The sequence below is a fragment of the Anser brachyrhynchus genome, assembly GCF_964034855.1.
Source record: "Anser brachyrhynchus genome assembly, chromosome: 27".
In the NCBI taxonomy this organism is placed as follows: Eukaryota; Metazoa; Chordata; class Aves; order Anseriformes; family Anatidae; genus Anser; species Anser brachyrhynchus.
Window position 1 is genome coordinate 3,740,135 of NC_137720.1, and position 27,255 is coordinate 3,767,389.

The 27,255-nt window shown below is 61.4% G+C and overlaps 1 protein-coding gene across 11 annotated transcripts in view; it reads right to left on the bottom strand.

Annotated features, from left to right (window-relative positions):
* Window positions 1-27,255, bottom strand: part of FOXP4 (forkhead box P4) — a 62,871-nt gene that overhangs the window by 10,963 nt on the left and 24,653 nt on the right. For 6 of the 11 annotated variants that reach the window (XM_080569585.1, XM_080569589.1, XM_080569582.1 and 3 more), the window contains 8 exons: window positions 21,322-21,411; window positions 13,183-13,305; window positions 11,250-11,336; window positions 5,387-5,537; window positions 4,892-5,096; window positions 4,592-4,696; window positions 2,210-2,297; window positions 49-132 (listed from right to left, as the gene is read on the bottom strand). In XM_080569585.1, coding sequence (XP_080425711.1) covers window positions 49-132; window positions 2,210-2,297; window positions 4,592-4,696; window positions 4,892-5,096; window positions 5,387-5,537; window positions 11,250-11,336; window positions 13,183-13,305; window positions 21,322-21,411 — 933 coding nt within the window. The remainder of the gene's footprint in view (window positions 1-48; window positions 133-2,209; window positions 2,298-4,591; window positions 4,697-4,891; window positions 5,097-5,386; window positions 5,538-11,249; window positions 11,337-13,182; window positions 13,306-21,321; window positions 21,412-27,255) is intronic. The other 5 variants (XM_080569591.1, XM_080569590.1, XM_080569584.1 and 2 more) reach the window with 3 other exon arrangements.

The following is a 27,255-nucleotide window of genomic DNA, read 5'->3' on the forward strand; positions in this document are numbered from 1 at the left end:
GAGTTATAGGGGGGGGACACGGGCACAGGAAGGGGAACGCAGGCTTACAGGTTGGCTGAAAGGCTTTGGCTCTGAAGGTCTCATGTGAAGGTGAGCCATCATTGCTTGGAGGCGCTCGCTCTCCTTCGCCAGCTGAGGGAGGCAAGCAGCAGAGGGAGGTGGTTAGGCGGTGCCGGGAGGGGTCCTGGGGGTGCCCCCCTTGCCTGCCCAAGCCCCCAAGCCCTGCTTTGGGCAGGCAGCATCCTCCAGTGTCCCTGCACATGGCTGTGAGCCACCAGAGCCCCCCCTCTGCCACCTCCTGCCTGATGCTGAGCCCCCCTCCAAGCCCCCAGCGGGGAGCTCCTGTGCCGTGGGGGGGTGTGGGGGGGGCCGCTGCTGCTCCAGCTCCGCGTGCGCAGCCGGATGAAAAATCTGTTGTGAAACGGAGCCATTGCAGGGTGATCCGTCAGCACATCCCCGTCCTGTCTGTCTGTCTGTCCCTCCCTGTCCTCCCCAGGAGCTCTCGTCCCTGCCACCCCTCGTGCCAGCTGGGGGGGCAGGACAGGTGCCCCCTCCGTTCCCTTGGGTCCCCGCAGCCTCCTGTTCAGCACCCTGCGTGCCCACCCACCCATCCATCCCCCCGTCCATCCGTCCATCCATCCATCCATCCATCCATCCACCCGGACGGGCGACATCGCTTTAATTGTGTGTCCCCCCCCCGCCTGTTTACTCTCCCCACGGCGCGGGGAAGGGTGAAATATTCGCCGTGGCACCAGGAGGGATTTTGAGCTCGGCCGAGGAGATGGGACCTGACACCCGCTCCCTTCCCGTCACCTCCCCTTCCCGCTGCGCCCCCTCAAACCCGCGCCCCCCCCGCACCCCCCCCCCTTGTCCCCCGCTCCCGATCAAGGCATCGTGGCCGGGTGAGGAAGGGGTTAAAGGCAGGAGCCGGAGCAGAGTTTGCTGCAAGTTTGGAGCAGCTCTGATGCCTTCGCGCTGTCGCAGTGCTCATTAGAGCTGACAGCTCGCCCCTCGTGATGCAGACGCCCTCCGCCGACACAGCGGGAGCTCCGCGCTGAAAACTTTATAATTGGTAGCTCTGGTGGCAGGTTCTCCTCTCTCTCCTCTGCGCAGCTTTCTGCGAGCCCTTCAGGTATTTTTTTTTTTTTTCCCTCCCCTCTTTAAGCCCCGGTAATTGCTTTCAACCTCGTGCTTCAGCGAGTGCTGGGGAAGAGGATGCGAGCGCACGGCACCGCGCGGGCGGCTCTGCAGCCCCCCTGGCAAGGGGGAGGAGGGGGCTGGGGGCTTTGCTGCGTGTCCCCCCCCAGCTTCACAGCCCGTGTCGTGCCCGCTCTGATGGGCACAAACTGCTCCGAGCCCTGTGGCTGCCCTCAAATACAGGAGCCCAGACAGGGCAGGGGCAGCCAGGATAGAAGTGAGAACACCGGTCCATGTGTGTGCCCCCCCCTTTTAACCCCCCCACACCAGCGGGGGCTTCGTGAGCCACCCGAGGCAGGGACAACGTGCAGAGCCCTGTCCAGCCCTCCAGCATCCTTCACAGCTTCCAAACCTCACGATAAAAAACCTCTGAAACCTCCGTTTCCTCCCATTCCGTCTCCCCCCGTCTCTACTAAGTGATTTACGCACGGCACTTTGGGGAGCCGGAGGTGGTGGGGAAAGCGCTATTTCAAGAACCGCTTTTTCCAGAAATAGCACCCCAAAGTCAGGCTCCAAAGACCACGCTCAGGCACCTCAGCAAGCGGCCTGATTTCCAGCAGCCCCCTGGCTCTGGCAGGGAGGCAGGCACAGGGCTGGGGGCACGGGCGCTCATCCTGCAGCGTGCGCCAGCGCCACAAACAAGGAGGACGTGGCTTATAGGACTTCGGCATCTCCCTGTACCCCCAGAAGGAATTCAGGGTGCTTTGGGCAGGAGGGCTGGCTCATCCCTTCCTCCACCACCAATATAATCGTGCAGGGATGCTGGTAGTGAGGGGGGAGCAGTTTGAGGGTCTCCATGCCTTGATGCCCACCAAGACCACCATGGGACCAGCCAAGACTATGTCACTGTTTGGGAGGGATGCTTAAAACGAGCCCTGTGACACCAGGGCTGGCTGCTTGCCTTGCTAGAGGGACCTGACCTGGCTGCTCCCCTCCTGCAGAGAGCAGCCAAGACCTGGCACGCAGAGATTGCCTTTAAACGCCCGGCCCTGGAGGCTCTGGCAGCACCCACCTGGATTTCCAGCTGCTGTACCACTTGCATCTGAACTCGACACTGGGCCGTGCTTCGGTCATCGAGTGCGTGTTCTGTGTTGAGGTGTCTGGGGAGGAGAACACGGGGGTTTTACGCCTGTGCGGGCCACAAACGTGCCTCCCCCCCAACATCACGCTGCGGCCGCACCTGGGATCAGCCCCGACCTGCAAACCGCCCCGCAGCAGCGCCCGGGGATGCCTTCCCCTTCCCCGCACACCCACGAGCTGCTGCCTGTGCTGGGGATGCCCCAAAAACTGACAAGCAGGAGGGAAACTGAGGCACGGAGGCACCCCAGCGTGCCTCCTCCCCACCTCCCTATTTTGGGGTTGCTGCAGGCACAGCTCGCCTTCGAGAGGAGGTTCGGAGGTGAGCAATGCCCACGGCAGCCCTGCCGACCTGGGGCCAGCACCCGAGGTCTTTGGGAGCTTGAAACTCCTCGAGAAGCCCTGCCACTGGCAGGAGGCAGCCAGCAGCACCCACGGGACCTGAGGAGCAGGTTTCCAGCACAAAGGCAGCATTATGGAGACTTGTTTACGCCCTCAAAGGAAAGCCCCGAAGGCAGGAGGTGACATTTCCAGGTTGCTCCTCATCCTACCACTTCAGTGCCTTATGTTTACCGTGCAATTCGTGTTTATTAAACGCGGGGATGTTTGGTCTTTGCCACCCCTTCCTTCTCCTGGTAGCAGCCGGAGGCAGCCGGGCCCCTCCTGATGCTCTCCACTCCCAAGCAAGGCCAAGACCAAGATAATTTTGCCGTGACATCCCCTGGAAAAGGCGCCCAAAGGGCATCGCCCCTCGTTTCGGATGCGGAAGCCAGCAGCGGGAGGCTCACCGGGCCGTTTGCGAGAGGCTTCCAGCCCCAACTTGCAGAAACAAGTTAGGTAACCGGGCCCAGCTGCCAAGCCCGCGGTGCTCCGCAGCGCTCGCTCCTGCCTTCCTGCACTGCGGGCCCGAGGCACGGCCGTTTGTCCAAGCAGAAAACCACCCCCAGAGCCTCGGATGTGCAGGAACGGAGACATCTCCCACGGATATCCACAGGTTTTAATAAATCAGAGCTCCAGGGACGTGCTCTCTCTCCCCGCGCTGCCTCTCCGCCGTGCCGTGGAGGCCACCCAGCGCTGGGTCCCTTGGCTCAAGGCGAGCTCCTCGCTGGGGCCGTGCTGAGCCTTTGGAGCTGGAGCTTTCTGCCTGCCTGTCCCACACCCGGACACACGCTCGCATTCGCAGAGAGGGGGCAGAAACACCTCACGAGTGCTTCCAGGGCAGGCTGCCCGCGGGGAAGTCTGTCCTCCAGCCTCGGCTCGGCGCACGAGCACCGGCCGCGTTTCGGGGGGCAGGAAGCTTTGCAGGCGGGGTGCAGGCACCCTCAGGCCCCCGGGGGCACGGCAGGGCTCTGCTGGCACCGCCACCCAGCCCTGGACAACCCCTGGCAGCCCCAGCGCCGGTCTCCAAATTTCCAAACCGGAGGTTACTCATCTGCCCCGCGCAAACATGCCCCGAGAGCCACGGCGCTGCCTTATCGAGGTTCACCCGGTGAGTCAGAGGAAGGAGCCCACATGAACCTGGCTCACGAACTCACTCCACAGCCACCAGGCAACGCCGAGCTGCCCCTGGCCTCCTTCACACCTCCTTCAGCCTCCCCCTGCTGCCTCCACACCTCCTCCTCCTCTTCCTCTTCCTCCTCACAGGGCTCTGCCCTGGCTCTGTCCCTGGGAACGGGGACGCTGCCGCGGTCCGAGCCGCCTCTGCCGTGCCCGAGACCCAAAAACCCAAAACGTTTTTCCCAAAAAAACCCAAAACGTGGCCGAGGCAGAGCCTGGGGCCTGCCCTGTGCCTCTCGCCTCGGCAGCACGCGGAGCAGACAGCGGAGAGGAGGGGGGAAAGCAGCGAGCCCGTCACTTCCTTCTGATGTCTTTGCTAAAAATCCCGGCTACAAAGAGATCTAATTGCAAATGAACTAATTAAGTAAACCTCTGACGAAGCGTGAAAACAATTTGTTTGACCCTGACGCTGGCAGAGGGCTCTTCGACAGCCGAGTTAATCAGTCAGCGGCGGGGCCCACGAGCGAGCGGTGTCAGCGGCTGCCGCGCTGCCATCTGCTTCCTCCCCTCCTCTTCCTCCCCCTGTTCTGCCCCCCAGGAGGGAGCCGCCAGCCCCCCTCGCCTCCTGCCGGGGTCTTTTCTCCTCCAGCATCGAGGCCTGGCATGTTCTCCCCTTTTTACACGGGTTTTTCTCCCTTTTGGACACCCAGGCCTGGGGGGCCGCACCTATTTTTAGGGCCTCCCCCCGTGCTGGGGTGCCTGGGGACGACCCTGTGAGCTTGGCTGTCCCCTTCTCGCCCCAAAAAACGGCAGCACTTACTTGACAAACTGTCCCAAGTCCTCACAGAGGGTTTCGCAGCCGGGCCACTTGCACTCTCCGTGGCCGTAGAGCGGGTGAGAGCCGGGGGTCTCTTCGTGGGAAGAGCTGCAAAAAAAAAGAGGGAAGAGCCCCAAAAGTGGGAAGAGCCCCGTCAGGAGGGGAAGCCGGGGGGGCTCAGGGATTTCCATGCGTGGGGCCAGCCCTCGAGACCTTCCCCAGGCACCGTGAGGCCCTGCAGCCTCCCCGGGGATGGCTCTTGGCGGGGGGATAAAAGCCCGAGGGGCCGGAGCTCGGCTCTACCTGTCCCTTCTCGGCGTGTGCATGGTGCTCTGCCCATTGGGCAGAGGGTGGTGGGAAATGGGAGGCGAGACCTTGGCGGCCGAAAACGAGGTAGAGTTGGAGGTGTTGGTGGTGAGGTCGAGCCCCTCTTGTTTAATGCTGTCCTCGACGGGCTGGGCGGCCGTGACCTCCTTCCAGAGCTGCTGGAGGTCCGAGGGGCACACGGCTTGGGGGGGAGAACAGGAGAAAACAGGGCCATCAGCGGCAGGGGGACAGAGGATGGGAGCACCCACGTGCTGGGCTCGCTCAGGACCCGACGGGACCCCCCCCAGCCCCGCCGAGGAGCCCTCACCACCCTCAAACCCCAAACTTTTGGGTTAGGAGAAGCAACAAAGCCAGCACCGCTCCTCGGCACCGCTCCCGGCCTTGCTGCTGCACCCACCCCTCGCCACTTTTTGGGAGAAAAGCTGCAGCCGCGGGGGCGTCCCCCGGTGCCCCCCCAGCCCCGTGCCTTACCTTGGGGAAGGGTCTGCAGGGGCACGGTGCCCTGGCCGGGCGGGAGGCTCACCAGCCCCTGGCGCTGCAGGTTTAACAGGTGCTGCTGCTGGAGCTGCTGCATCTGCAGGAGCTGCTGCTGGAACGCCAGCTGCTTATTCCCTAACGGCTGCTGGGAGACAAAAGGGAGGAAAAGAAAACCCCGTTAGGGCCGGCATGGCAGGGGGGGCCTGGCGGGGAGCAAGGGGCACGGCTGCACGGGCTGCCGGTGCCGGCGGTGCGCGCCGCGGCCGCGCGCCTCCATCATCCTGCCCGCGCTCAGCTCGCGGCCAAGGCAGGCAGAGGCTTTGATCTATCGGAAGAGGAGGGGAAGAAAAGGAAAAGGGAAAAAAAAAAAAAAAAAAAAAAAGGCATTGAAAAGAGAGGGAGTGAGCGGAGCTGGGTGTTTGCTCAGCGCGCCGAGACCCGGCTCCGCTCGCGAGATGCACGGTGCCCGCACACCGGGGCTCGGCCACGGGGCATCGCCGAGCGAGAGGGGGGCTCCAGCTCCCAAAATGCATCCTAACGCTACCCGGATGTACAACGCCCTTCTTCAAGCACGGAAACAATCCCTATTTACCCAAAATGATTATTACGAGCCCCTGTTTGGGGGAGGGAGGCACATAACAGGCGCCGCAGGGGAGCAGGAGCCCAGCGCTCCCGGCCCACGGGCGCCAGCCCCGCTGTCCCCACACATGGGGGGCACGGCCCCGAGCATCCCGGGGGGGCTCTCCCACCCTCCCAGGGGGAGCCAGCCGTGCTCTGCCCGGCATAACCGGCCCTAAACTTGTTAGGCAGGACGGGTCTCTGGGGAGGCAGCGAGAAATCCATGAGAATTAACTGAAGGGGAGAGAATTCAATTAGGGATGGGGAAAGGCAGCTGCTAATCCGAGCCGGCCACGAGAGGGGAGCTGCCCCGGGCTCGGCCGGCCTCATTAGCGGGGCAGGCGGCTCGGTAACCCCTTGAACCCCTCTGTTTGCTCAGACGTTGTTTGCAGGTTGCGAGGAGCCGGGCTGGCAGCAGCGCGCTGACCTCCCCCAGCTCCAGCCCTGCCCTGCATCTCCATGGGAGCCCGGGGAGGGGGGCGAGCAGGATGGGGCCCTGCTCGGAAATCAAAGCCCCCGTGCCAACGTGCTGCCCTTATTCCCATTCACGCAGCTCTCCCCAGCCAGATGTCATTTCTTCCTGCTCCTGGCTGGGTCTGAGCGTCGTGGGGTTCAGGCCCCGAGTCCCCTGCCCGGTGCACGGGGGTCCCGTGGCACCCCCAGCCTGTTCCCGCTGGGTGCAATGATCCCTGAGCCCAGCCACCAGGCACAGCCCCGGTCCCCGCACCCTACAGACGCTGCTGATGCTCGGCCTCAGCTCTGAAATGGAGCAAGGACAGGCTCCAGGCACTGCCCTGCAAATCCCCTGTGGGTCATGATGTCAGGCACGACTGCGAGTCCTCAGTGGGGCACAGAGCATTGAAATCTGGTTTCTGAGCCTCCGAGGGATGCCCCAACCTCCCTGCCCTGCAGCCACCCCCAGAAGCCATTTCCAGGACCGGCTCCTCTCCATTCTCCCCCCAGCCGTGCTCCTCTGAAGATGGAGGCACACAGATCCAAGCCAGTTCTGCTCGGAGAAAAGAAAACCCTGCAAAAGCCCGAGTGATGAGGAGCCGGGAGGATGCCCGGAGACCATGACCCCGTAGGGCCATAAGTGACATGGGGAAGGAAGCAGGGCCAGGGCTGCGTGTCCCAGGACGGACACACACACGTGCGTCCCCAGGACGGACACACACATGTGCCCCAGCAAGCCCTGCCCTCGCTGCAAACCGGAGCCGGAGCTCTTCCTCCTCTCATCCCACTCTGCCACCACCCTCCCCGGCGGCCCTGGGCAAGCCCGGGCTCCCCGAACACTGCCTCATTCACAGCACTTCCCGGCTGGAAGCAGGGGGAAATTGGGACGGATGAAGTCATTAGGATCCCCGGGGCACACTGCCTGCCCGCGGGGCTCCCCGGCGCGGTGTCCCCGAGCTGTGGCGGCTGCTGGTGGAGCCACAGCACCCCAGGGCCATGGGGGGACCCACGCGTGGTTCTGCGCCTTTGCACGGCTTTAAATCCACGTGTGCATCCTTGCAGCTCTGCAAGACCATGAGCACGGGGACCAGAGTGGGAATACAAGCCCGGGAGCTAAGCACAGAGCTCCAGGGATGGAAAAATCGGGGTTCACCCACACTACGGCCCACTGCTCTCTGCAGGAGCCGCTCTGCCAGTCCCCACGGAGGATCTGTGACACGGTGGGGACAAAAAAATGATGGGCTCAAACCCGCCGAGCATGCTGGGGATGAAGGGGACCCGTCCAAGGCACCCGACAGCAAGGGGTCCCTGAGGACCACGGGTGCTTCAGCCACGTGGGGGTGCAGGAGCAGACCCTGTTCACCTGCCCGAAGGGCTGCAGGGCAAGCCCTGGCATCAAGGCTTGCAGTTTGACCACGAGCAAAGCCCCGAGCCCGGCTGCGTTATAACGGCTCGAGCCTGAGGGCCAAATCCTGCCCAAACAGCGACCACCACGCACGGGAGCATCCTAGATCCTAGCTCTATTTTTAGGAAAAAAAGCCAAGCAGCGAGGTCACGGGTTTGCTCCGGAGAAGGCAGAGCCTGAATTCCACCCCCCAGCCCGCTTTCCCTGACGGGTGCTGAGCCTGGCACCACCGGCTCCTCTCCCCCAGCCCTCCTGGGGGGCCACCCCAGCTGCTGGGGGTCAGGGCGCAGGGCAGGGAGAAGCGGCGAGCCGCGGAGCTTAGCGGATAAAAACCCCAAAACGCACAGAAAGCAGTCACCCATCCTCATTAGGACGGCTCCTCGTTAGGGCCTTTGGCCCCAAAGTGTCCCCCCCCGATGCCAGCGACTCCCCCCAGCGCGGGGTGGGGGCTCCGGGCCCGTTTTTTTTCCCCGCGCTCCGTTTACATTAGACGCAGCTGAGTGGGTGCAGCTACCGGGGCAAGAGGCGCCGTCACTTTGATTTATGAGCACATCAAGAGGACTTTCGGCGTGACACTGGGGACTGACAGGAGCAGTTCATTAAGCTGACGCCGAGGTCAGGCGGCAGGCAGCCCCCCGCCGCCCCCCTCCCCGGCCCCGCCGGACTCGGGGGGCGCTGCTGGAGCTGGGGGGGGGAGAGGGGCAGCCCCCTCCCCTGGGAGCACGCGGGGACCCCGCGCAGCTGGCAGCAGCGGGGAGAGGTGGGTGCCCGCACCCGGTTCTGCTGGAAGCAAGCTGGGCTTGGGGAGAAAAAAGGGAAAAGCGGGAGGGCAGCTGCTCGGCAGCCCTCTGCCACGAGGTTAAGGGACAGCACGGAGCCGTCCCAGCGCTGCGATGCAGCTCCTCGCCCCCCCGGCACCCAGGGTGCTGCCGGGGCTGCGCCTTCACCCTTCCAAAGCGATGTGGTAAAAGGCTATGGGGTGGCTGGGACGTGCCACAGCTGTGCCCCGTCCTGGTGGGACGCACCGATCGGTCCCCCTGATGTCCCAGCCTGTTGCCCTGCTCGCCCCGAGCCTCCCTGGTGTGGCACAGCTCCCACCACCCGCACACGCCGAGCACCCCCCTGCAGCCCCCCAGCCAGGATGCTGCCGACAGGCGCTTCCCGACACGCTTCCATCCTCTGCTCTCCTGCTTTTCCTGCTCCCCCCTTTCCCCGCGGGGGCTCCTGCCGGGGAGATCTGAGCTGCTGCTCCTCCAGAGGCTGCCACCGGCTCCCGGCACAACGCCGTGCCCACCTGCTGCTCCCCCCGCAGCGCTCCGAGCCGAGCCGCCGCCTTCCAGTCACACCGAGGCGAGCCCTCGAAATCAGAAGAGAGAAAGCAGAGCGCGCCTGGTTTACAAACCTCGCGGCGGCCTGTAATTAAATACCGCCGTGGATTTCCATGAAGGAGCCGATGCCGGCCAAGAGCGGCTCTGCGGCGGCATCCCAGACACGCCAGCGATCCCCTGCGCCGTCGGGGGAAGCGACGGCATCGCCGCTCCCAGCAGGCGCGCGCTGCTGCCAGATGCAGGCTTTATTAATAGCAGCCGGGCGAACCCACAAGGGGGAAGCTGACCCCGCTTTACGGGGCTCGCCGCAGCCCCCCCGGGGCCGATCCGCCTGCCCAGAGCCAGGGAGAGCTCCCTGCTTGGGGCCAGGGCTGCTTTCCGCACTGCACTCTCCTCTCGCGAGCAGTTCGAAGGTGTCTGGAGGATACTTTGCCACTTTGCCTCCTTGGCTTTGTTTTATGGGGAGGGGAGATGCCGTGGCTGGCACCCTGGGGACCCCTAGCTGTTTTTCCAGGGTGCGGGGAGCCGGACACACACCCCTTCAGCAGCACCCCCTTGTGCCCCTTCTCCCCCCCAGCCCGCTCCGACACTTTCTCAGCAGATAAATTTCTTGCTTCCCCTGTACCGTTTCATCCAAACACGTGCTTTTCAAACCGGGAGCCCGCTCAGCGAGCCCTTTGGAGGAGCTTAATTACCTCCTAGCCGGTTGCTGCAATCTAACATCGCCCCGGCCAAGAGGGAAGTCCTTGAGGAAGCCCAGATTTATGCCTCCCCCGTTCCTGGAGCGCAAGCAGCTCCTCCAGCTCCTGGAGATGGCTCCGATAAAGCCTGACCCCGCGCACACTGCGTAAATACGGCAACAGCCCGCAATGAAAGCCCGGGTCAAAGCCTATTGAAAGCTCGAGTGGGCGCCAGCACGACCCCGAGGCGCTCGAGCTCCCCGCTCGCCCCGCGCCGACGCGTGCGCTCCGCTCTCGAGCCCTTCTGCAGCTGCCCAAAGGCAAGCTGCAGCCTGAAGCCGTGCGCGGGCTTCGGCGCTTTCTTCCTCAAAGCCAACTGGGATTTATTTATTTTTTTTAACGCAATTCGCTTAAATCGGGGAGGTTTTCCAGGAGATGAGGTTGCAACACACAGCCCCAGCACCATCACATGCCGACGCTGAGCTAGAGACGAGGGCTGAGCAGCTCGGGTCCACGTCCCCCTGCACCAGGGGGCAAGGAAGGAGCCGAGGGATGGCCCCACAGCGATGCTGGAGGCACAGCACCACGCACCATGCCAACCCCCCCTCGCAGCACCACGTGCATTGATCGGGGAGGAGAGGGGTGAAAATATCTGGGGGTTTGGGAAGGGAAAAAAAAAAGAGAGGTGATGTCTGACTGCTGCTGGTCAGGGCTAACCCCAAACCGCCGTGCTAGCGCATCCCCAAAAGTGGGCCCAGGGGAAGAGTGCTCTGAGTGTGCTACTACGGGAAGGGACGGTAAACCCTGTTGTGGGAATGGAGTTATTATACAAGATTGATGTGATCCTGGTAGCATAAACGCTCCCATATCCCCAAATTCCCTCCCCAGCCAAGGGCCCAGCACGGCACAGTGCCGCCGACCGCTCGCTGCGCGCTGCCGCCAGCCCCCGCCTGAGCCTCTCCCTCCAGAAAACCTCTTTGCTGGAAACGCTGCGATTTCACACAGGGCCTTGGCTTCGTCAGAACCGCCTTTCCTGGCACGAAAAGCCTTGTTTTGGGTTCCTACCTGACCAGCCCTGCCTGCCTACCTGCCAGGGTGCTGCCGCGCTGGTTAAATCAGGACTGCGCCGCCCGACCCAAGCCGTGCCGAGAGCCCGCTCTGCCCTCACCCTGCAAGGAGCATTTGGGGGGTCCCCCCGTGTCCCGGGGGGATGATACCATGCCCCGCGTCCCCCTGGACATCCCCTGTCGGCTCCCAGCTGGCTGCCAGGATCCGCACACGCCTCGTTGTTTTGCTGCTGGTCCCCCTTTTATTCGCAGCCAGATCTGATGGCAGCCGGAGGCTGGGCCCAGCACCCATCTGCGTGAGCTCACCTCTTTGGGCTGCTGCTTTCCAGCTTGCTGTTGTGTCAATAGCTGCAGGTGAAGCTGCTCCTGTTGCTTCTTGTAGTATTCCTGCAACTGGGAGGGAGAGAGGGAGGAGAGAGAGCGGGACGGATCAGCAGCAGGAACACCGGCTCAGCTCCCCGTGCTCGGTGCCACCCCATTCCCAGTGCCACCCCATTCCCGGTGCCACCCCATTCCCACCAGCTCCCGGGGCTTTGCTTCAAGCCCTGTGCAAGGACCTACACCACCTCCCATCAGCTCCTGGCTTCGAGTTCAGAGGAAAAGCACCTCTCCGAGGCCATCCCAAAACCTGGGAGCCCACTCCAAGAGCCTCCCAAGCACTCCAGATCCCCACAGCAAATAAAATCCCCCAAAGAGCAGCAATCCCCAACCTGCCGTGCGTTTTACCCTGCCTGGTGCCACCGGTTTGGGAGCCTCCACCTTGTCCGTCACCCACTGAGGGGGTCCCAAGCCCGAGCTGAAATGAGGAACGTGCACCCCGGGGATTTTCCAGCTGCTCTGGGGGGGGTTATCTGACGGGGCAGAGACGAGGAGGCGAGCAGTTCCTTTGCAGCAGGTTTTTTTAGGGAGAGATGCCCCAAACACCCCACAGAAAGTGCTGCAGAACTAGGGGGGGCTCCTGGTGGGCACTTCACCTGCTTTGCCTGGTGCACCCCCACGAGCAGCAGCACAGACGTTGCCCAATCCCCTCTGCAGGCTCTGCGGGCACGGGGGGGACCTTGGGGCACCCGGCCCTGGCTCGCGCAGCGCAGCCACCCCACGTCCTGGCAGCACCCCATCTTCCGAGCCGGGAAAACAGGACCACATCCCACAGCAAGCCACCAGGGAGGGTCCCAGGCCCCGTTATCACGGGGGATGCTCTCGCCCCGGCCCCAAAATAAACTCCTGCTGATGGATTTGCTGCGCGCAGGAGGGGCCGGAGGCACGGGGAGGTCAGCGCAGGCGGGCGGCCCTCGCCCCGCGCAGGGGCGACGGCGGCGGCTCAGGAATGCCCCTTTGGATGCCGGGAAGCCTTTATCAGCTCGGGGCTGACAGCGCTGACAGCAGCAACTTTGCTTTTTCTGTCGGCGAACAGGTTTGGAAAGGCTCGGTGTTTACCCGAAAGCCAATCAAAGCCGGGGCTCTGCAACATGGTCGAGCGAGGCTGCGGGAACATTGGGTCAGGGGTGAGAGGTGTGATGTTTGGTTTTCTGCTGGTGGAGAATGCGAGCTATTCCGGCCTGGGTTGTTTAATTTGCAGTCAAACGTGTTTCTTTATCCGGCTCCAAAGAGGCTCGGAGAAGGACCCACCCAGGGTAGTGTTTACCCTTTGTTCTTTCCCTGGGGCCAACCTTGAGTCCTTATCAGCCTGTTTGGAGTAAACAGGTACTGGAGGCAGGAGGAAGGGTGTGGAGGATGCTTGTGGGATTTCTCCTTCCCTCTCTCCCGCCAGCGGGAGGTGTTTACCCAAGCAGCCCTGCTTTGTTTCGGAGGTTGGGGTTGTTTTTTTTTTTTTTTTCCTGGCCTCCCTTTGCTTCCCTCCCCGCTCCTTTGACGCGGGGCGCTGGGGAACGCCGTGAGGGGCAAACCCAGGTCTGGATCCTGACCCGCGGGGAGTTCTCCAGCATCCACCCCAACTCCCAGCCCTCCCCAGGAACCGGCCAGCCCCAAACTGGCCCCTTTGTGTGCTCTGAAATCCCGAATTGCATCCGACTGCGCACCATCAGCACGCACATCTCCCTTCAGCCCTTGGTGCTGGACACCCTGGGGATCTCCAAGGAAACACAGAGGGAACACGGGAGCCCCGGGAGGAAGGGGCCCGGACCCTCTGCCTGTGCCGGCTGACCTCCAGCACTCAAGGGGAAGAGAAATGTTTTGGGAGGACCCGGGCGATGCCCAGCCGGGGCGGGAGCAGCGTTACCTGCTGCAGCATTATCGCCTGCTGCTGCTGCAGGAGGGCCTGGAGCTGGGGCGGGGAGAGGATCTGCTGCATCTGCTGCGGGGTGATCATCTGCGGGGACATCATGGCCACGGACACGGGGACCTGCGGAGAGGAGAGACGCGTCACCTCCTGGGGAGCTCGGGGTGGCATCACCCTGCCGGGCTCCCCATTCCAGCTCTGAAAGCCTTCCCCAAATGCCTCCCGTCCCCAAACCCTCTGCCACCCGACTGACCTGCTCCCACCATGCCTTCCCCATCCAGGCACGCCGAGGCCACCACAGGGGACGCGGTGAGGAGGTGGCGATGGCATGGAGATGCTTGCTTTACCGCCGCAGGAATCGGGCATCGAGAGCACCCAGTGGCACGTGGGTTCCCAACCCCAACCCCAGCCCATTCCCCTCCTGCGAGGGCACAAAAAGCCCCAGAGAGCTGGGACCGGGCTCCTTCCCTTGGGGTCTTGGGAGGAGAACCTCCGTGGGAAGCAGGGCAGGTCACCGCTCACCCAAATAACTTTGCAAAGCAGAGGAAGAGGTGACCAGGTTCTCCGCAGGCACATCAAAGCTTTACCTCCAGCTGACACCAGTAACTCACCTCATTACCGTGCCAAGCATAGAGAGGGCTCAGAAAACCTGCCAGCCCCTGCCTTTCGGTTAGCCTAACGCGGGCGCACGCCCCCGCGACGATGCGGGGAAGGTGTCGGTGACGGATCCCAGGCCGGCCGCGAGCAGGTCCTGCCCAGGTGGGGCAACGCCGCCTTCCTCAGCGCAGCCGCACGGCCTCCCTTACGCAGCCCCCGTGATCCCGGTGGCCAGAAACCAGCCCCGATCCCTTTCCTCGGGCTGTAGGAAGGGTTATGGCCCTGCTGTAAGTGTGTAATGCTTCCTGGATGCTGCTTCTTGTAGGAAAGCAGCCTGGCTCCCCCGTGCAAGCCAAGCGCAAGGCGTCTCATCCCTCCGCTCGAGGATCCCGACACGTCGGGCACCAAGAGACAGAGAAATAAAGCCACCGGCTCCGGATCACCCAGCAAAGCCCGAAGCAGAGCTCAGGACCCTGCAGCCCCAGGGCTCTCGAGCGATGCCCAAAGCCCCCTGCTCCCGACCTGCCTCCCCCCTGCGGCACCCCGTGGCAGGCGTCCGGCCGCACCGCAGCGCTCTGACCTTCAAGGGAGATTGCAGCGGCTTATCTGTTTACTCAGGCATTTTGCTGGAGGGAGGCGAGCGGGCCGAGGCCCATTTGTCACCGGCGAGCCCCCCCAGCCGCCGCCGTGCCCGAGTTATTTATTAATTGCTGCCTGTTCACACCCAGGGCTGCTGCTGGGGCGCCCTCGGCGAAACCAGCCTGGGTGGCGGCGATGGGGATGCCTGCGGGCACGAAGCTCACCGCTGCCCCAATCCCCCTTCGGGGACGTTGGCCACCCTAAAGCAGGCTCCCCCTTCCACACAGCAACCCCCTACTCCCGTTTCCAGAAAAGGGATCAACCAAACTATCCCATCACAATAATTATAAAACCAGGAGCATCCCCAGCACGGAGATGCAAAACCTGACGGCTGCAGCACCGCCGACGCTGGCTGGAGAAGCCCAATCCCCAGCAAATCCCCATTGCAAAACAAGCAAGGAGCTGCTGTTCGGGTGCTCCATCTCCGTGCACAAGCGCTGAGGGTGGCCAGGTGCCGGCAGACAGCTGTGCGCAGCGCTCGGCGAACATCTGGCCAGGAGGGATGCCGGCGGGGACGGCGGCCCACGCGGCGGCACCGGCACGGCGAGCGTGCTCGAGGTCCGCGCCCGCTCGCCGGGAGCTAAGCATCCTGCTAATTTCCCTTTGCCAATTCATCAGCTGGCAACGTGCTCGGAATGAGAGCCCCTAATTAATTGCTCATCCGCATCCCCCCCATCCAGGCTGCCTCCCCGCCCCCCGGCGCCGCGCGGCCTCTCGTACACGTTTGCTGGCATTTTCAAATCGGAGGCATCCTAATTACCGGAGAGTTATAACACCTTCCATTTCTCGCCCAACGGACTGACACCCTGTCAAGAGCAAAGAGAATTGCCAGAGGTTTTGACAACACTAATTGCCCCTATAATCTAAAAACACAAAGGAGAGGCGATTAGTCGAGAGGGCCCCAGCTCTCGATCCGACACGAGGTTTTCACAATGTTACAAGAAAACAAAAGCGACGCTTTTTAGAGTTTGATGGCTGCTAACAAAAGCAGAATTATATTTTCATACAACCTTTGTCTGCATTAAATGGTTTTTTCTTTCCGCGCTCAGATGCGGGGCTGACACGGGGAAATGGCGGCGGCGAGGTGTGAACGGGGACGCGCGCGGGTGCCGGTGCCGGGAGCAGCAGCACGCGGCGGCTTCGCCGGCTCCCGGAGCCCTGCTGGCCAAGGAATAATTTCCCTCTCCCCGCTGCCAACGTCCCCCTCCTCGCCGAGGTTTCCAGGGAGGGCAGGAACTCGAAGCAAAACGGGAAATTCCCGCATGCAGCAAGTTTTCGCTCCTGCTGCGGTCGCTCATCCGGTTACAGCCCCAGCTGCCTCCAGCGCATCGTGGGGACGGTGACAGCTGCTGCCGGGCACAGAGACCCCGAGGGAACGGCTCCCCCCGGCCTGGCTGAGAGCCCCTGGGGGCACCCACCGGCAGCTGACCCTCCGGAGAGGGGGGGGGGACAGCATGTGGCAGCCCCCGGGACGCCGAGGAGCGCAGTGCCTTGGAGTGCTTGCGGGATGCGCGCGGTGAGCGAGCTCTGCTGCAGCAGGGGGTGGGCAGCCTGGGTGTAGGGGGGTTTCGGGGTCCAACACCCCCAGGAGGGCCAAAGGGAAGGTGCTGAGGGGCGCAGCACACTGTCGGGACGATGGGTGAGCGTGCACCAAGCTGGCTTTTCTTCTCCCCACGCACCCAGCAGCCAGGTCTCCTCCGCGCAGCAAAGCCCAACCTCGCAGGCGGGACGAGCCGCAGCACCCACCCTGCTCTTCACAACCCCAAACCCACGCTAAGGGAACATCAGCAGCAGAATCTGGGGCTTTCCCCTCTTTTGCATCCCCCCTTTGGGACCCGACCCCGCAGCGCCCAGCGGCACGGCACCGGGGCTTGTCCCCGGCCGCGTCTCTCCGAAAGCGGCGCGGGCGGCTTGCGACGAGCGGGCATCTGCCAGACCCGGCGCTGGAGAAGGGCTTGACTCACTCCTTGGCCTCCTGCCACCCCGCAAAACTGCTTACTAACAGCTTTGGCTGCCTCACAAAAAGCCCCGACGCTGTATCTCTGATTCGCGAACACAATCTCGAGGGGGTGATTTTCCAGGCTGTCGGGGTTGTAATCCCTCCGTGCCAGAGGACAGGGGCGGACGGCGAGGGGGCGGATAAAGCAGGCGGCGGGTGGAAAACAAGACGGGTATTAAAGGGGGAAGCTCGGCGCTCGCTGTAAGCTCGGAGCAGCCCTGCCAAAGCCGGCTGCGCGAAACGGGATTTGGCCGGGCGTAAAACGCAGCGGGATTGGGGAGCGATGCTTTTTTTTATTATTATTATTATTTTTTTTTTTTACGGGAAGCGGATCGCAGGGAACGCGCCGTCCTCTGTACCAGGGGAACGCCACTGCCAGCGCGGGGGATGAGGCAGAGCGAGGGATGCCGCAGACCGAAGGCTGGGCTGGGCTTGGCCGCCTGCTCGCAGCACCTCCCAATGGGGACAGGGGAGACCCCGTCAGCCCCAGAGTGCCAGAAACCCCACAGCGTGCCAGAAACCCCCCGGAGTGCCAAAATCCCCCCGGCGGCTCAGCCTCAAAGCATCCCTGCACCCTCTGGCACCATCGCACCGAGCCGTCGCTCCCACCAGCAGCCACCGTGGCCACGGGGAAGTAGAGTCTACGTTTCCACACCTAAAGCCCCACTTCCAAGCGCGTCCCAAACCCTGCCACCTCGCCCCGATTGACCTAGGGTGGTTTCGGGGTCGTGGGGACAGAGCAAAGCTCTCGTCCCACCGTGGCGCGGCGCACGCCAGCTCCCCGCTGCCCGCAGAGCCCAGGGCGCTGCGCATCCTTGTCTCTGATCTAACCTTGGGTTTTAACTCCCAATTAGAAACAACAGCAAACACGCTGGCGCTATTTTTTTTAAGCACCCTTTTCAAATCCAAAAGCAACAGAAACAAGCCCGGGACGTCTGCTCGGGAGGCGGGGAGCTGGGAATGGCAGGAGGAGAGAGGGAAGGAGCCACAACCAAGAGCAGCTTTGCATCTACTGAGGTCAGGGGCCAGGGATGAGAGCGAACACCCAGGTGGACCCCCCAGCACCCGCTTCCCATGGGTGGAAGCAAACAACCCCGCTCACTTCCAGCCCCGCTGGGGCGAGCAGGCGCTTGCACCCATCCCCTCCTGCCCCCAGCCTTGATCCTGCATCACAAGCCCCGAGGCCGAGTGGGCTCCGACCATCTGCAAGAGCTTCAGGTGCCCGTGGCCAGGCAGCCACCCACGGGTGTAAGCCCAGCACCATCACCCGGGCTCTCCTGATTTACACCAGGCTGGCGAGAGAGGAATAGGACACAAGCAGTCCTGCAAGGGAACCCCCAGCTCCGTGCACCGGGCTGGAGCTGGAGGCTGCGGGGTTATTTTGTGCCCACCCGGGAGGTGCAATGCCCCGGGGAGGACAGGGTGCTGCGCCCTCCGGGTCAGAGCACGGCATTATGGCCTTGCCCCCGCTGTCCAGCTGCACGGAAAGAAAAGGAGGAATCAATCCCCTGTGTGCGCAACCCGACGCGCATCCTCATTAGCGCCGCGCCCCGCCGGGGAGCACTAATCGCGCATAATTGGGCTGCGAGTTGCTGGAAGTTGAAAGGAGCTGGCTGGGGGATGCGGCGGCGGTGGGAGGGGGCTCCCGGGCTGGGAGAGCCGGGGTTTGGGAAGGAAAAGGGGCAGAAGTGGGGGCAAGCAGGGGATGGACCCCGGGGCCGCAAGTTCAAATGGAAAACCCATCGCGGCGCGAGCCGAGACAGACGGGCTGCTGTGTTTTTTCCTGGATGGGAACGCAGAAGGGCTGGTATTGATCTGTCTTCATTACCCATTTCACTCAAGTTTCAAATCAACAAAATACACTTTTCCGCTCCGCTGCCCTCCCCGCCACAGCAGACAAAAGAAAAGCAATTTCCCGCAGTTTGCTCCAAACTCCTCGCCCCTTCCCTCGGCGCCCTTCGTCCCTTCTCCCCTTTCAGAGGCTCTGTAACCGCAGCGAGTCGCTCGCCGATGGCTCGGAGACCCCAAATCCGCGAGCAAGGGACCCCAGAAAGACAATTTCCATGGACACCCCGTGATTCAGCAGTGTCTCAAGCCAGAAAGTGGCCCAGCACCAAAACCCCACAGCATCCTCCGGGCACGTGCAGCCTCCCCGCTCCCGAGCACGCCGGGCTCGTGCAGGAGGAGCACCGCGCCAACCATCCCCGGCAAAGTCCTCAGACACGGGGCTCCGGCAGCCTCCGCCGAAAAGCCTGATCGTTTCGAAGTTGCAAGGAAACCAAATCATTTAAAAACGTTTCAGGGTGTTGTTTTTTTTTTTTCAGACGCAGCTGCAGTCCCAGCGTCAGCTGCGGGACTCGGCGCACAGCTACACCTCCAGGCATCTGGGGGCAGAGAGGGTTCATATTAAAAAAAAAAAAAACACAAAACCATAACCCAAGATCCCTATCGAGCCCAGCAGCTCCTTGTTTGTTTTTAGGAGCGTGCCGTTGCCGACTGTCATTAATATTCCTGCTGGCGTGGCGCCCCACAAACGTCCCGTCCCCTCGGCACGGTGGCAGCGAGGGCACGGCGAGAGCGGGGACCCCGCAGCGCTCCTGGGGTCTGAGCGCTCGGCACGGGGCCCCTGCTGGGATGCTCCACCGGGGAGCTGGGGGGGGGCTACGAAACAGCTTCCCCCCCCCCCGTAAAAAATCCCTGGTGGTGTGGAAATCAAGCACTTGGTCGTTTTTGCAGGCTCGGACACCAGCTCTCGCCCGGTTATCGGCGATCCTGGGCGCTCTCCTCCCTCCCCAGCCCGAGGCTGCGCTGGGAGCCAGCCTTCCTCCTCCTCCTCCTCCTCCTCCCCGAGCGGCCGTCCTGGCCAGTCTCATCCACACCACCGCCGTCAGATAAACTTCCTTTCAAAGGAGCCTGCTTAATCCTCTATCTCCCCTCGTTCAGATCCCGCTCCAGCTGCCGGGCAGGGGGAGGAAGAGGCCGGCGGCTGAGTTATGAGCTATTTCTGACTCACGTCTACAACTTTCACAAGTTCTTTTGCAACACAAAAGGGAGGGGGGGGGGAAAGAGGGCGGCAGATCCAGTTAACTCTGGCAAAGCCGGGCCAGACGGACGGCAGGACGGACGGACAGGACGGACGGAGGTGGGAGAAGGGAGGCGAGGGCACGAGGAGGCGACGGGAGGCCGGCGAGGCTGCGGGCGCAGCGCGGCCGGGGAGCGGGGCGCCGGTTCCCGGAATCTGACTTCACTCTTACTGCCTTTGTCCTTCGCAGATATTTTCCATGCAGTGACTGCATTTCCTTCCTGAAAACGCTGCTGGAAAAAGCCGCCTGGTTTGTGTGCCGCAGAAGCCCTGACTAATTATTGCTGCTCGGACCCAGCTGCGGCTTTCCCTGGTGCTTCCCAACCCCGCGGGTCCCCCCCCCCTTCAAGGCAGGTTGGGCACCCAGGGGGGCACAGGGGCTCCCCCGGTCCCAACGAGGACAGGGTGGCATCCACATGGCTCCACTGGTACTGCACACACACCGAAACTGAGCCATTTTGCGAATTTTGGGGGAAATTCACATTTCCCCCAAACGGAGCTTGGCAAGGCCACGCGTCTCGGCTGCCGGCCAGGAGCGCCGGGACGCACGGGGGCAGCCCCCAGCACCAAAAAAAAGCCAACCTGGTGATATGGAGGGGGAAAAAGCAACTTCACGCTTGCACCCGAGATGCAATTCTGCAGCACGGGGAGAAATAAACGGGAAGCGTGCCGGGGGGAGGTTTAATCCCCCGGGTTTGGGGAGGAGAGGAGCCCGGCCCCAGCCCCGCTCGCCTCCTCCCCGCTGCCTGCGCCTGGCATGGGCAGGACCTCCAGCTCTGAGAGCGCGCGTGCTAATTACTTTCCTTTGTTAATTAAGCCCACGTGGCTCTAATAAGGTAACCTGCTGTTCTCCGATAAATTTAATTAGCCTGGAGGGAGAGCCCCTCCGCACAGCTATTTAAATTGTCACTTCCCATTCGTTTGGGCTTTGCTTCTTTCTGCCTGGCCCCCTCTCCGGGTTCATACCCCTTCGCTGCCCCTTTTCTCTCTGTTTTCTGCCCCGTTCGGCAGGCTGAGGGAAGGAGCAGCAGGACGGTCCCCCTTCCACCAAGGGTGCAGCCCGAAGGTGCTGCGCCCACCCAAAGCTGGGTTTTCCTGTCCGTACCCCCCAAAACCCACCCCAGATGGGTCCTTGCCCCATCCCATGCACGAGGACCTGCGGGGCTCCAGCCCCAACAGACTCTCCCTTACCCTGTCCCACCCACAGCACCCACCCCTGGGTCTTGGCACGAGTCCTGAGGCGCCCAAATTCTTGAGAACCCCTGCACCCACTACCCAAAACGCTGCCCCAAGGCAGGGTGGCACAAGGTGACGTCCTCTCCCGTGGCACCCCCTGCTCTTACCCCCCGGGAGCCAGCCCTTCCCCTCCATCCATCACCCTTCCCCTGCATCATTTCCCACCACGGCAGCACACGGTGGGGACCCCGGTGGTCCCTCCAGCCCCACACCACGCTGGACCCCGTGCTGAGGCCAAGAGGGCCACCAAGCGGGCCACCAAGTGGGCCACCAAGGTGCCCCGTCCCCCAAAAAACACACAACCTTGGTCCCCAACAGCATTTCCCTCCCGAGCTGCTCTCACAGAGGAAACCGAAAGGAAAGGGACGTGCATGCAGCCAGGGGCCGACACTAAAAAAAAAAAACAAAAAACACAACAAATTTCTGGAGGTTTCCAGGGGATTTAACTCTTCGTGGGCGTGCTGCGGCCATCCTGAAGGGGGAGGTGATGCGTGCTGGTGCCTGCACCGCCCGCGGCCCCTTCGCATCAGCACCAGTTTGCAGCCGAGCCCTTCCCGAAAAGCAGGGGGGAGGTCCTGGGGCTCACCTGCACCGCCGGCTGCTTGCCCTCATTGCTGCTGGGGGAGCTCAGCCCCGTGGCCTGCTGCAGCAGGAACTGGCGTGCCACCTGGAGAGCCTGCAAAAGAGACACACTGGGGTGGGCAGGAGGAAGAGGCCCCCCTTTGCCTTCGTCCCTCTTCCTCCTCCTCCTCCTCCTCCTCCTCCCTCTGGGCACGCTCGCCCTCCAGCTCTGGGGGCAGCCGCACGGGGTCTCTGCGGGTTTTGTTCCTGGGGTGTGAGCGAGCGGCCGGAAAGGAGGGCAGCACCCCCAGCACGCTCTCCTGCAGCACCAGTACAACCAGTACATCCCATTGCAAACCCCGCTGTGGCCCCAGCCGTTCAGGGCATCGCTCGGGGCCAGCCTCAGCCCCTTCCCGTTCCCTCCTCCGGCCACGCGCACCCTGCCCCAAAGCAAAGGGCGCCCAAACCGCGCACGGGAGAGCTGCAGGAATGGTCCGGCTCCCTGCTGGGTTATTCCTCGGGGCCACCACCACGATTTTTTGCTGAAGCTGGCAGCCCACACATCTAAAGACAGAGCGTGTATTTAATTACACCGCTGGTCATCACTTTGCAGCACCAAAAAGTCCCGGGCGCCACCCAGATTCGGGTCACGGCCAGCGCAGGATTACACCCCGAATTAATAACCTGTGAGCACGTCGGCATGGAGCTCACAAAGATACCACAGGAGTTTAGCAACCGGCACAAGTGACCGAGATAAAACCTGCTCATTTTTATGGGTGTTTGCCTTCGAGTTACTAATTCCCTTAACGTGCACTTGTTTGCAGGGATAAGGGTATCTCGCTGCGAAGTCGCGCAACAGGCAAAAAAGGTAGAAACCCAATGAAATCGATAAAAAAAACACTGGCGGAAACACACGTAGGCACCAGCACTGCAAGCCGTGCATAAGGAAAATCCCTTTCCCATAAGGAAAACCCCACAGAGACTCGGAGGTGAGAGGAGCCAGGGCGAGCATGCAGACGGGCTGGGCAGCCCCGTGTGTGGGGGCAACATGGGCTTTGTTTGGGAAGGGGGAACAAAGCTCCAACAAACCCAACCCCGCAGCACCCAGCCGCTCCCTGCTTCCTCGTGCGCTCCTTATTTTTGCTTCTAAAGCAACTTTTTTTTTTTTTGGAGGGGGCGCATTTCCAAACAACCAAGTCCTTCCTTGTGGCCCTGCCTGCCCACCAGGATTTTATTACGGTGGGGGGCGGCGCGGGGGTTCCCCGGCTGTCAGCGCCCCCCCGGCCGTAAATCACCGCGTGCGCCCCAAGGAAGGGCTGCTGGTTAATTCAGAGGAAGGGCTGCTGGTTAATTCGCCACGTTTCCAGCTCTAAAGAACAAAGTCGTGCCCCGGCTGGTGGCCCCGCGCTGCCTCCATGAATCCGAACGCAAACCGGAGCGGTGCGCGCAGTGTGAATGCGCCCCAGCGCACAGCCCCGCTCCGCTTCCCCATTTATCTCCCCCCCTGCTATCCCCGTTCCCCCCTGACACCGCTGCTCGGCGCCGCATCCACCAGGACTCGTTACCTGCTTTTCCACCCAAAACTCCCCTTTAGCACTTCTCCCCGTGGCGGGGTCGCTCGGGAACAGCGCACGCGACGGATTTAGCACGAAGATGTCTGGGTTGTGCCACAGCTTTTTTGTTTTGTGGATAAAAGCCCCGTGCATGTGGACAGGCGGTAGGAGCATGCTCGAGGAATAAGAGGTAAATTTTAGGGTCGCTGCCCAAGGTGGAGGCTGCAAGAAGAGGTTTTGGCTGCAGAGGGATCGGCTGCGCTCTGGGAATCTCAGAACCAGAGGGAGTCAGTCCTAAAGGACAGCCTCGCCGTGACGCGATGGGGGCTGCTGGATTTGAAGGAAAACAAATGAAAAAGCAATTTCCCTGCCTTGGACCTCGCTGCCGGGGTCCTGGCCAGCATCTCATGGAGCAGCTCCCCAACAGCTTTGCCACCCCCAGATTTCACAGCCCCAAATTTTAATGCAAACCCCCCCCCAAGGTTTGCCAAGCCCTGCGCTCCCAGCGTGCGCCCAGCAGCAGACGAGGCTTGGCGTGGGCACCCTGGTACCCGCACCAAAGCTCTCCCATTTCCATTTCTTCCCGAGCATGCCACGAGGGCTGCTGGGGACGCTCAAGAACCTCACGACCAATAACTCACAAACTCATCGTTTTACCCAAACAACGAAGTAAATAAAATAAAACCCCCTCAGCCCCCGCGGCTGGCGGAGCCGGCGCAACCCCAGCGCAGGGCGCGCTTCTCCACGGGCACGTTATTTCCCTGTTATTATCCGTAATAGATGTGCATCGGTAATAGGAACACAAAGCCGTGTGACAGTTATGACAGCTCAAGGTCTGATATTTTAATTACTTTTTGAAATGAAAACAGTAATTCCAGTTAAAAGCCAAGGGTGGAGGAAGTCAATCTAAGGCTGCTCAGCACCCGCGCGGCTTCTCCTGGCAGGGAAGAGCCGGGCACCCACCCGGGATGGGTGCTGGATCACCCACCAACCCCAGCCACGCTTGCACACCGGCTGCCCGAGCTCTGCGGATTTCTCCACGTGTCCGTTTGATGGAGGTTTGCAGGGACTTGCTTGCTCCGTCTGCACCACGGGAAGTTCCTCTGCAGTTTGCAAGGGCTGCGCAGAGCTGATGGAAGCGGCTTGCGCGTGATGAAGGGGTGAAGGAAGGTAAGCCCTGCACGCTGCTGGGGACGGGGACACCAGTGCCACCCTGTCACTGCTTTGCAAACGAGCTGCCTGCTGCTTGTCACCCAGCCACAGAGCTTTCCTGCTTGCCCTGGAGCACACGGGGAAGGGCAAGTTTGGTTCTGGAGCACGGAGAAGTCATCTCTGCTCGGGGACAGCCACGTGCCGAGGACTGCCATGACCCTGCTGGCTGGCTGGGACGGACGCCACCGTGCTAAAGGCAGAGGGATGGGGTGACGTGGGGAGGCAGGTTCCCCCAAAACCTGGGCAAAAATCAGCACGGAGGTGGAAAAAACACAGCCAAGGCCGAGCAGAGGCTCACTACAGCGCGCAGGCGAAGCACAAGACAGGGCTGCTCCCAGAATCTCTCTTTCTAAACCCAAATAATCCCTGGGAGATAAAGAGGGGACAGAACCCCTCTGAGAGCCGATACTGGAGGCGATGCCACCCCCAAGCCCTGTTTGTTGGGGTTTTATTAATTTTTTTGCACGGGCAGCAAGCAGCAGCGCTGCTGGCGGGGAGCTGCGGGGCAGCCCCCAGTTTTTAGGAGGCTCCACGATCCCTGCAAACTCCACGCTGAGTTTTATTCGAGCTGGCAAATGACCGGTGGCAGAAGGTGGCTTGTGCCAGCGCCGGGGAGGGGACAGGAGCCCGGCTGGCACGGGTGCCACCGAGCCCCCAGCAACCGGGGCCACGGGGGGCCCGGCCGCCCGCCCCGCTCCGCATCTCAGGGGGGAATTTAATTCACTTCCCGCTGGCTCCCTCACTTTGTTGTGCTCTGAAGCACGAAATTACAAGATTTACAGGAAAAAATGACATGGCCTTACAATCGCACACGGGGGCCTCCCCGGCTGCCCCCCTTCCCTCCCTCCCCGCCGCCCGGCAGCGACCCCAAGCAAAGCCCAAATCGGGCTCGGCCGCGGACCAAAGGATGCTGTGGACGTGGTGCGCACGGGGAGCCCCGAAAATGTCATACCAGGGGAAGATCAAAGGTAAAAGGCGCTCAGGAGCCGATAGTTGGGAAGAAATTAGGGCACCCTCGGTATCTGCAGTCATTACGCTCCCCCCCCAAGGCAGGAGGAACAGCCCCAGGTGCCCCCCGGGGGGGTTAAGCACAGAGGGTGTCGCCCAGTCTGTCCTTCTGGCTCAAAACACGAGAAAGCAGAGGGAAGAAAGTCTTCTCCCCTAAAAGCAGATGTGCTTTCACCTCCTGGGTCTACCAACTGGAGAAAAAATGATTTTTCTTAAATTGTATCCTGCTGCATGGTGTTATTCAAGAGTCATTAGCACGTTACCCGTAATTAGGAACGAATGGGTTGTGTCAAATTCATCATGCTCCTGGATGGCTCCCTTTGATCAGCAAATTATCCCATAAAAAAAGTTTGTAATTTCTCAGACACTTACGTCAAGAGCTGATGCTGGTTGGCTTTGCCCTCCTCAAGAGCAGCAGGGCTCGGGACCCAGGAGGAGGATGAGGATGGTGACCCTGCCCCACGGAGGGGCACCTTGCACATCTCACACCGAGAGCCCCCAGACCCAGCAGATGCCTGGGGCAGGAAGGATTTGAACCTCAAATTTTGGATTTTGCTCGTTTCATTATTTTAGCTTTTTGCCTTCCTCTTTCCAAGCACGAAAAACTCCATTGCACAGTTTTGGACGAGGTTTCACCAGCGTCTCGATACATTCTGCACTATTGCTCTAATGAGGCAGCACTACGGCACAGGACCCGTAATAAAACAACCTGTAGCTACCCTGGTTTCTACACAAGTATTTTTAAAGGTGACCACGAACCCGAGAAGTACCCGGACAAGCTGTCAGCATGCTGGAGGAAGCCTCCCCCAAATTCAGCGCTCCCATCTCCGTCCACTTTTGGCGCTGCCCCATCCGCGAGCTGCTTTGGAGCTGAGCTCCCGGGCACCACGAAAGGCTAAAAGAAGCAGGAGGGGTAAATAAAACACACCTCGGATGTGCCCACGGAGGGGATGCCCCCAGCCCCGTGATGCACGGAGGTGGAGGCTGCACCAGCCGGCACGGAGAGGCTGCTTTTGGCTACCTCCCTCCCAGCAAGGATCACAAAATTCACTTTTTCCCCCGGGGAAACAAAGTTAGCATCAGGCCCAGGTGACGGAGGAGGCAGGGAGAGAAGAGCACGGCTCACCAGCACTGGTTGGGATGCCTGAATTCCACTTCAGCCCCTGCGTTATCCCCTTGTCCTTTATCTTCCACCTTTTACTCCATGCAAGCTGCCAGCACTGAACCTCTCCAAGGTCATCACCACTTGCTCCAAGGGAGAAGAAGCAGGTGAAGAGCTTCCAAAGTTTGGCAAGGACGGAGACACCCCCGGGTCTAAAAGCACCACGAGCACTCCTCAGAAACCAGAGAGAGCAATGGAAAAATCTCGTCCGGGGTATTTTGAACCTCCCTTGCCCCAGCAGGTATTTGGTTTCGCAGCTTTGCCGGTGCAGGGACGCCGCAGCTGCTGGAGCCAAAAGCGCAGCCACTGCTCCCTGCCCAGCCCAGGGTGGGACCCGCCACCCAAAAATAGCGGAGGGATTTTCCACCTGGACGGGATCAAAGCTTCGCACGGGGTTTTAACCTCCAGCGCATTAAAAACCGCCCTAAAAATTACACCAACCCCAGGATTTTGCGAGGAAGGGGGGCAGAGCACCGGCAGCCTCTATCTTCTCTTTTCCCTCCGCTCCTTTTGGAAGATAAAAAGAGGTCGGGAAGGGATGAAAAAATTAAAAAAGACTTTTTACACTAACCTCATAAAAATGACATCGTCGCATTCCAGAATTAGAGCCATTAAAACAACACACACACAGATATTTTTAGCTGGATATTAACGGTAAATGATGCCATATTGAAAAGCACTTCCACCCGGCCCAGCCCCGGTCTGGCTTAACCAGAACCAAATGGCTCGAAGAGATCAGAATTAACAAAATGACACAATTCTTCACAGGGAGAGAAGAAAAAAAAAAAAAAAAGAAAAAAAGAAAAAAAAAGGCCTTTTTGCAACCAGCTCCGTGCCTCTCTCCCGGCCCCAGCTGTTCTCCCTTTCGCGGCACACACTAATACTTCTGGACTTTATTCCTCCACTCTTGACTCTTCAATCCTCCCAGGCGAGGGGTTAAACCCATTTCCACTAATGAAGAACACAAGGAACAAGCTCCTGACAATCCCACCCCTCCCTCCGCCCCACAAAAAAGCAGAAAAAA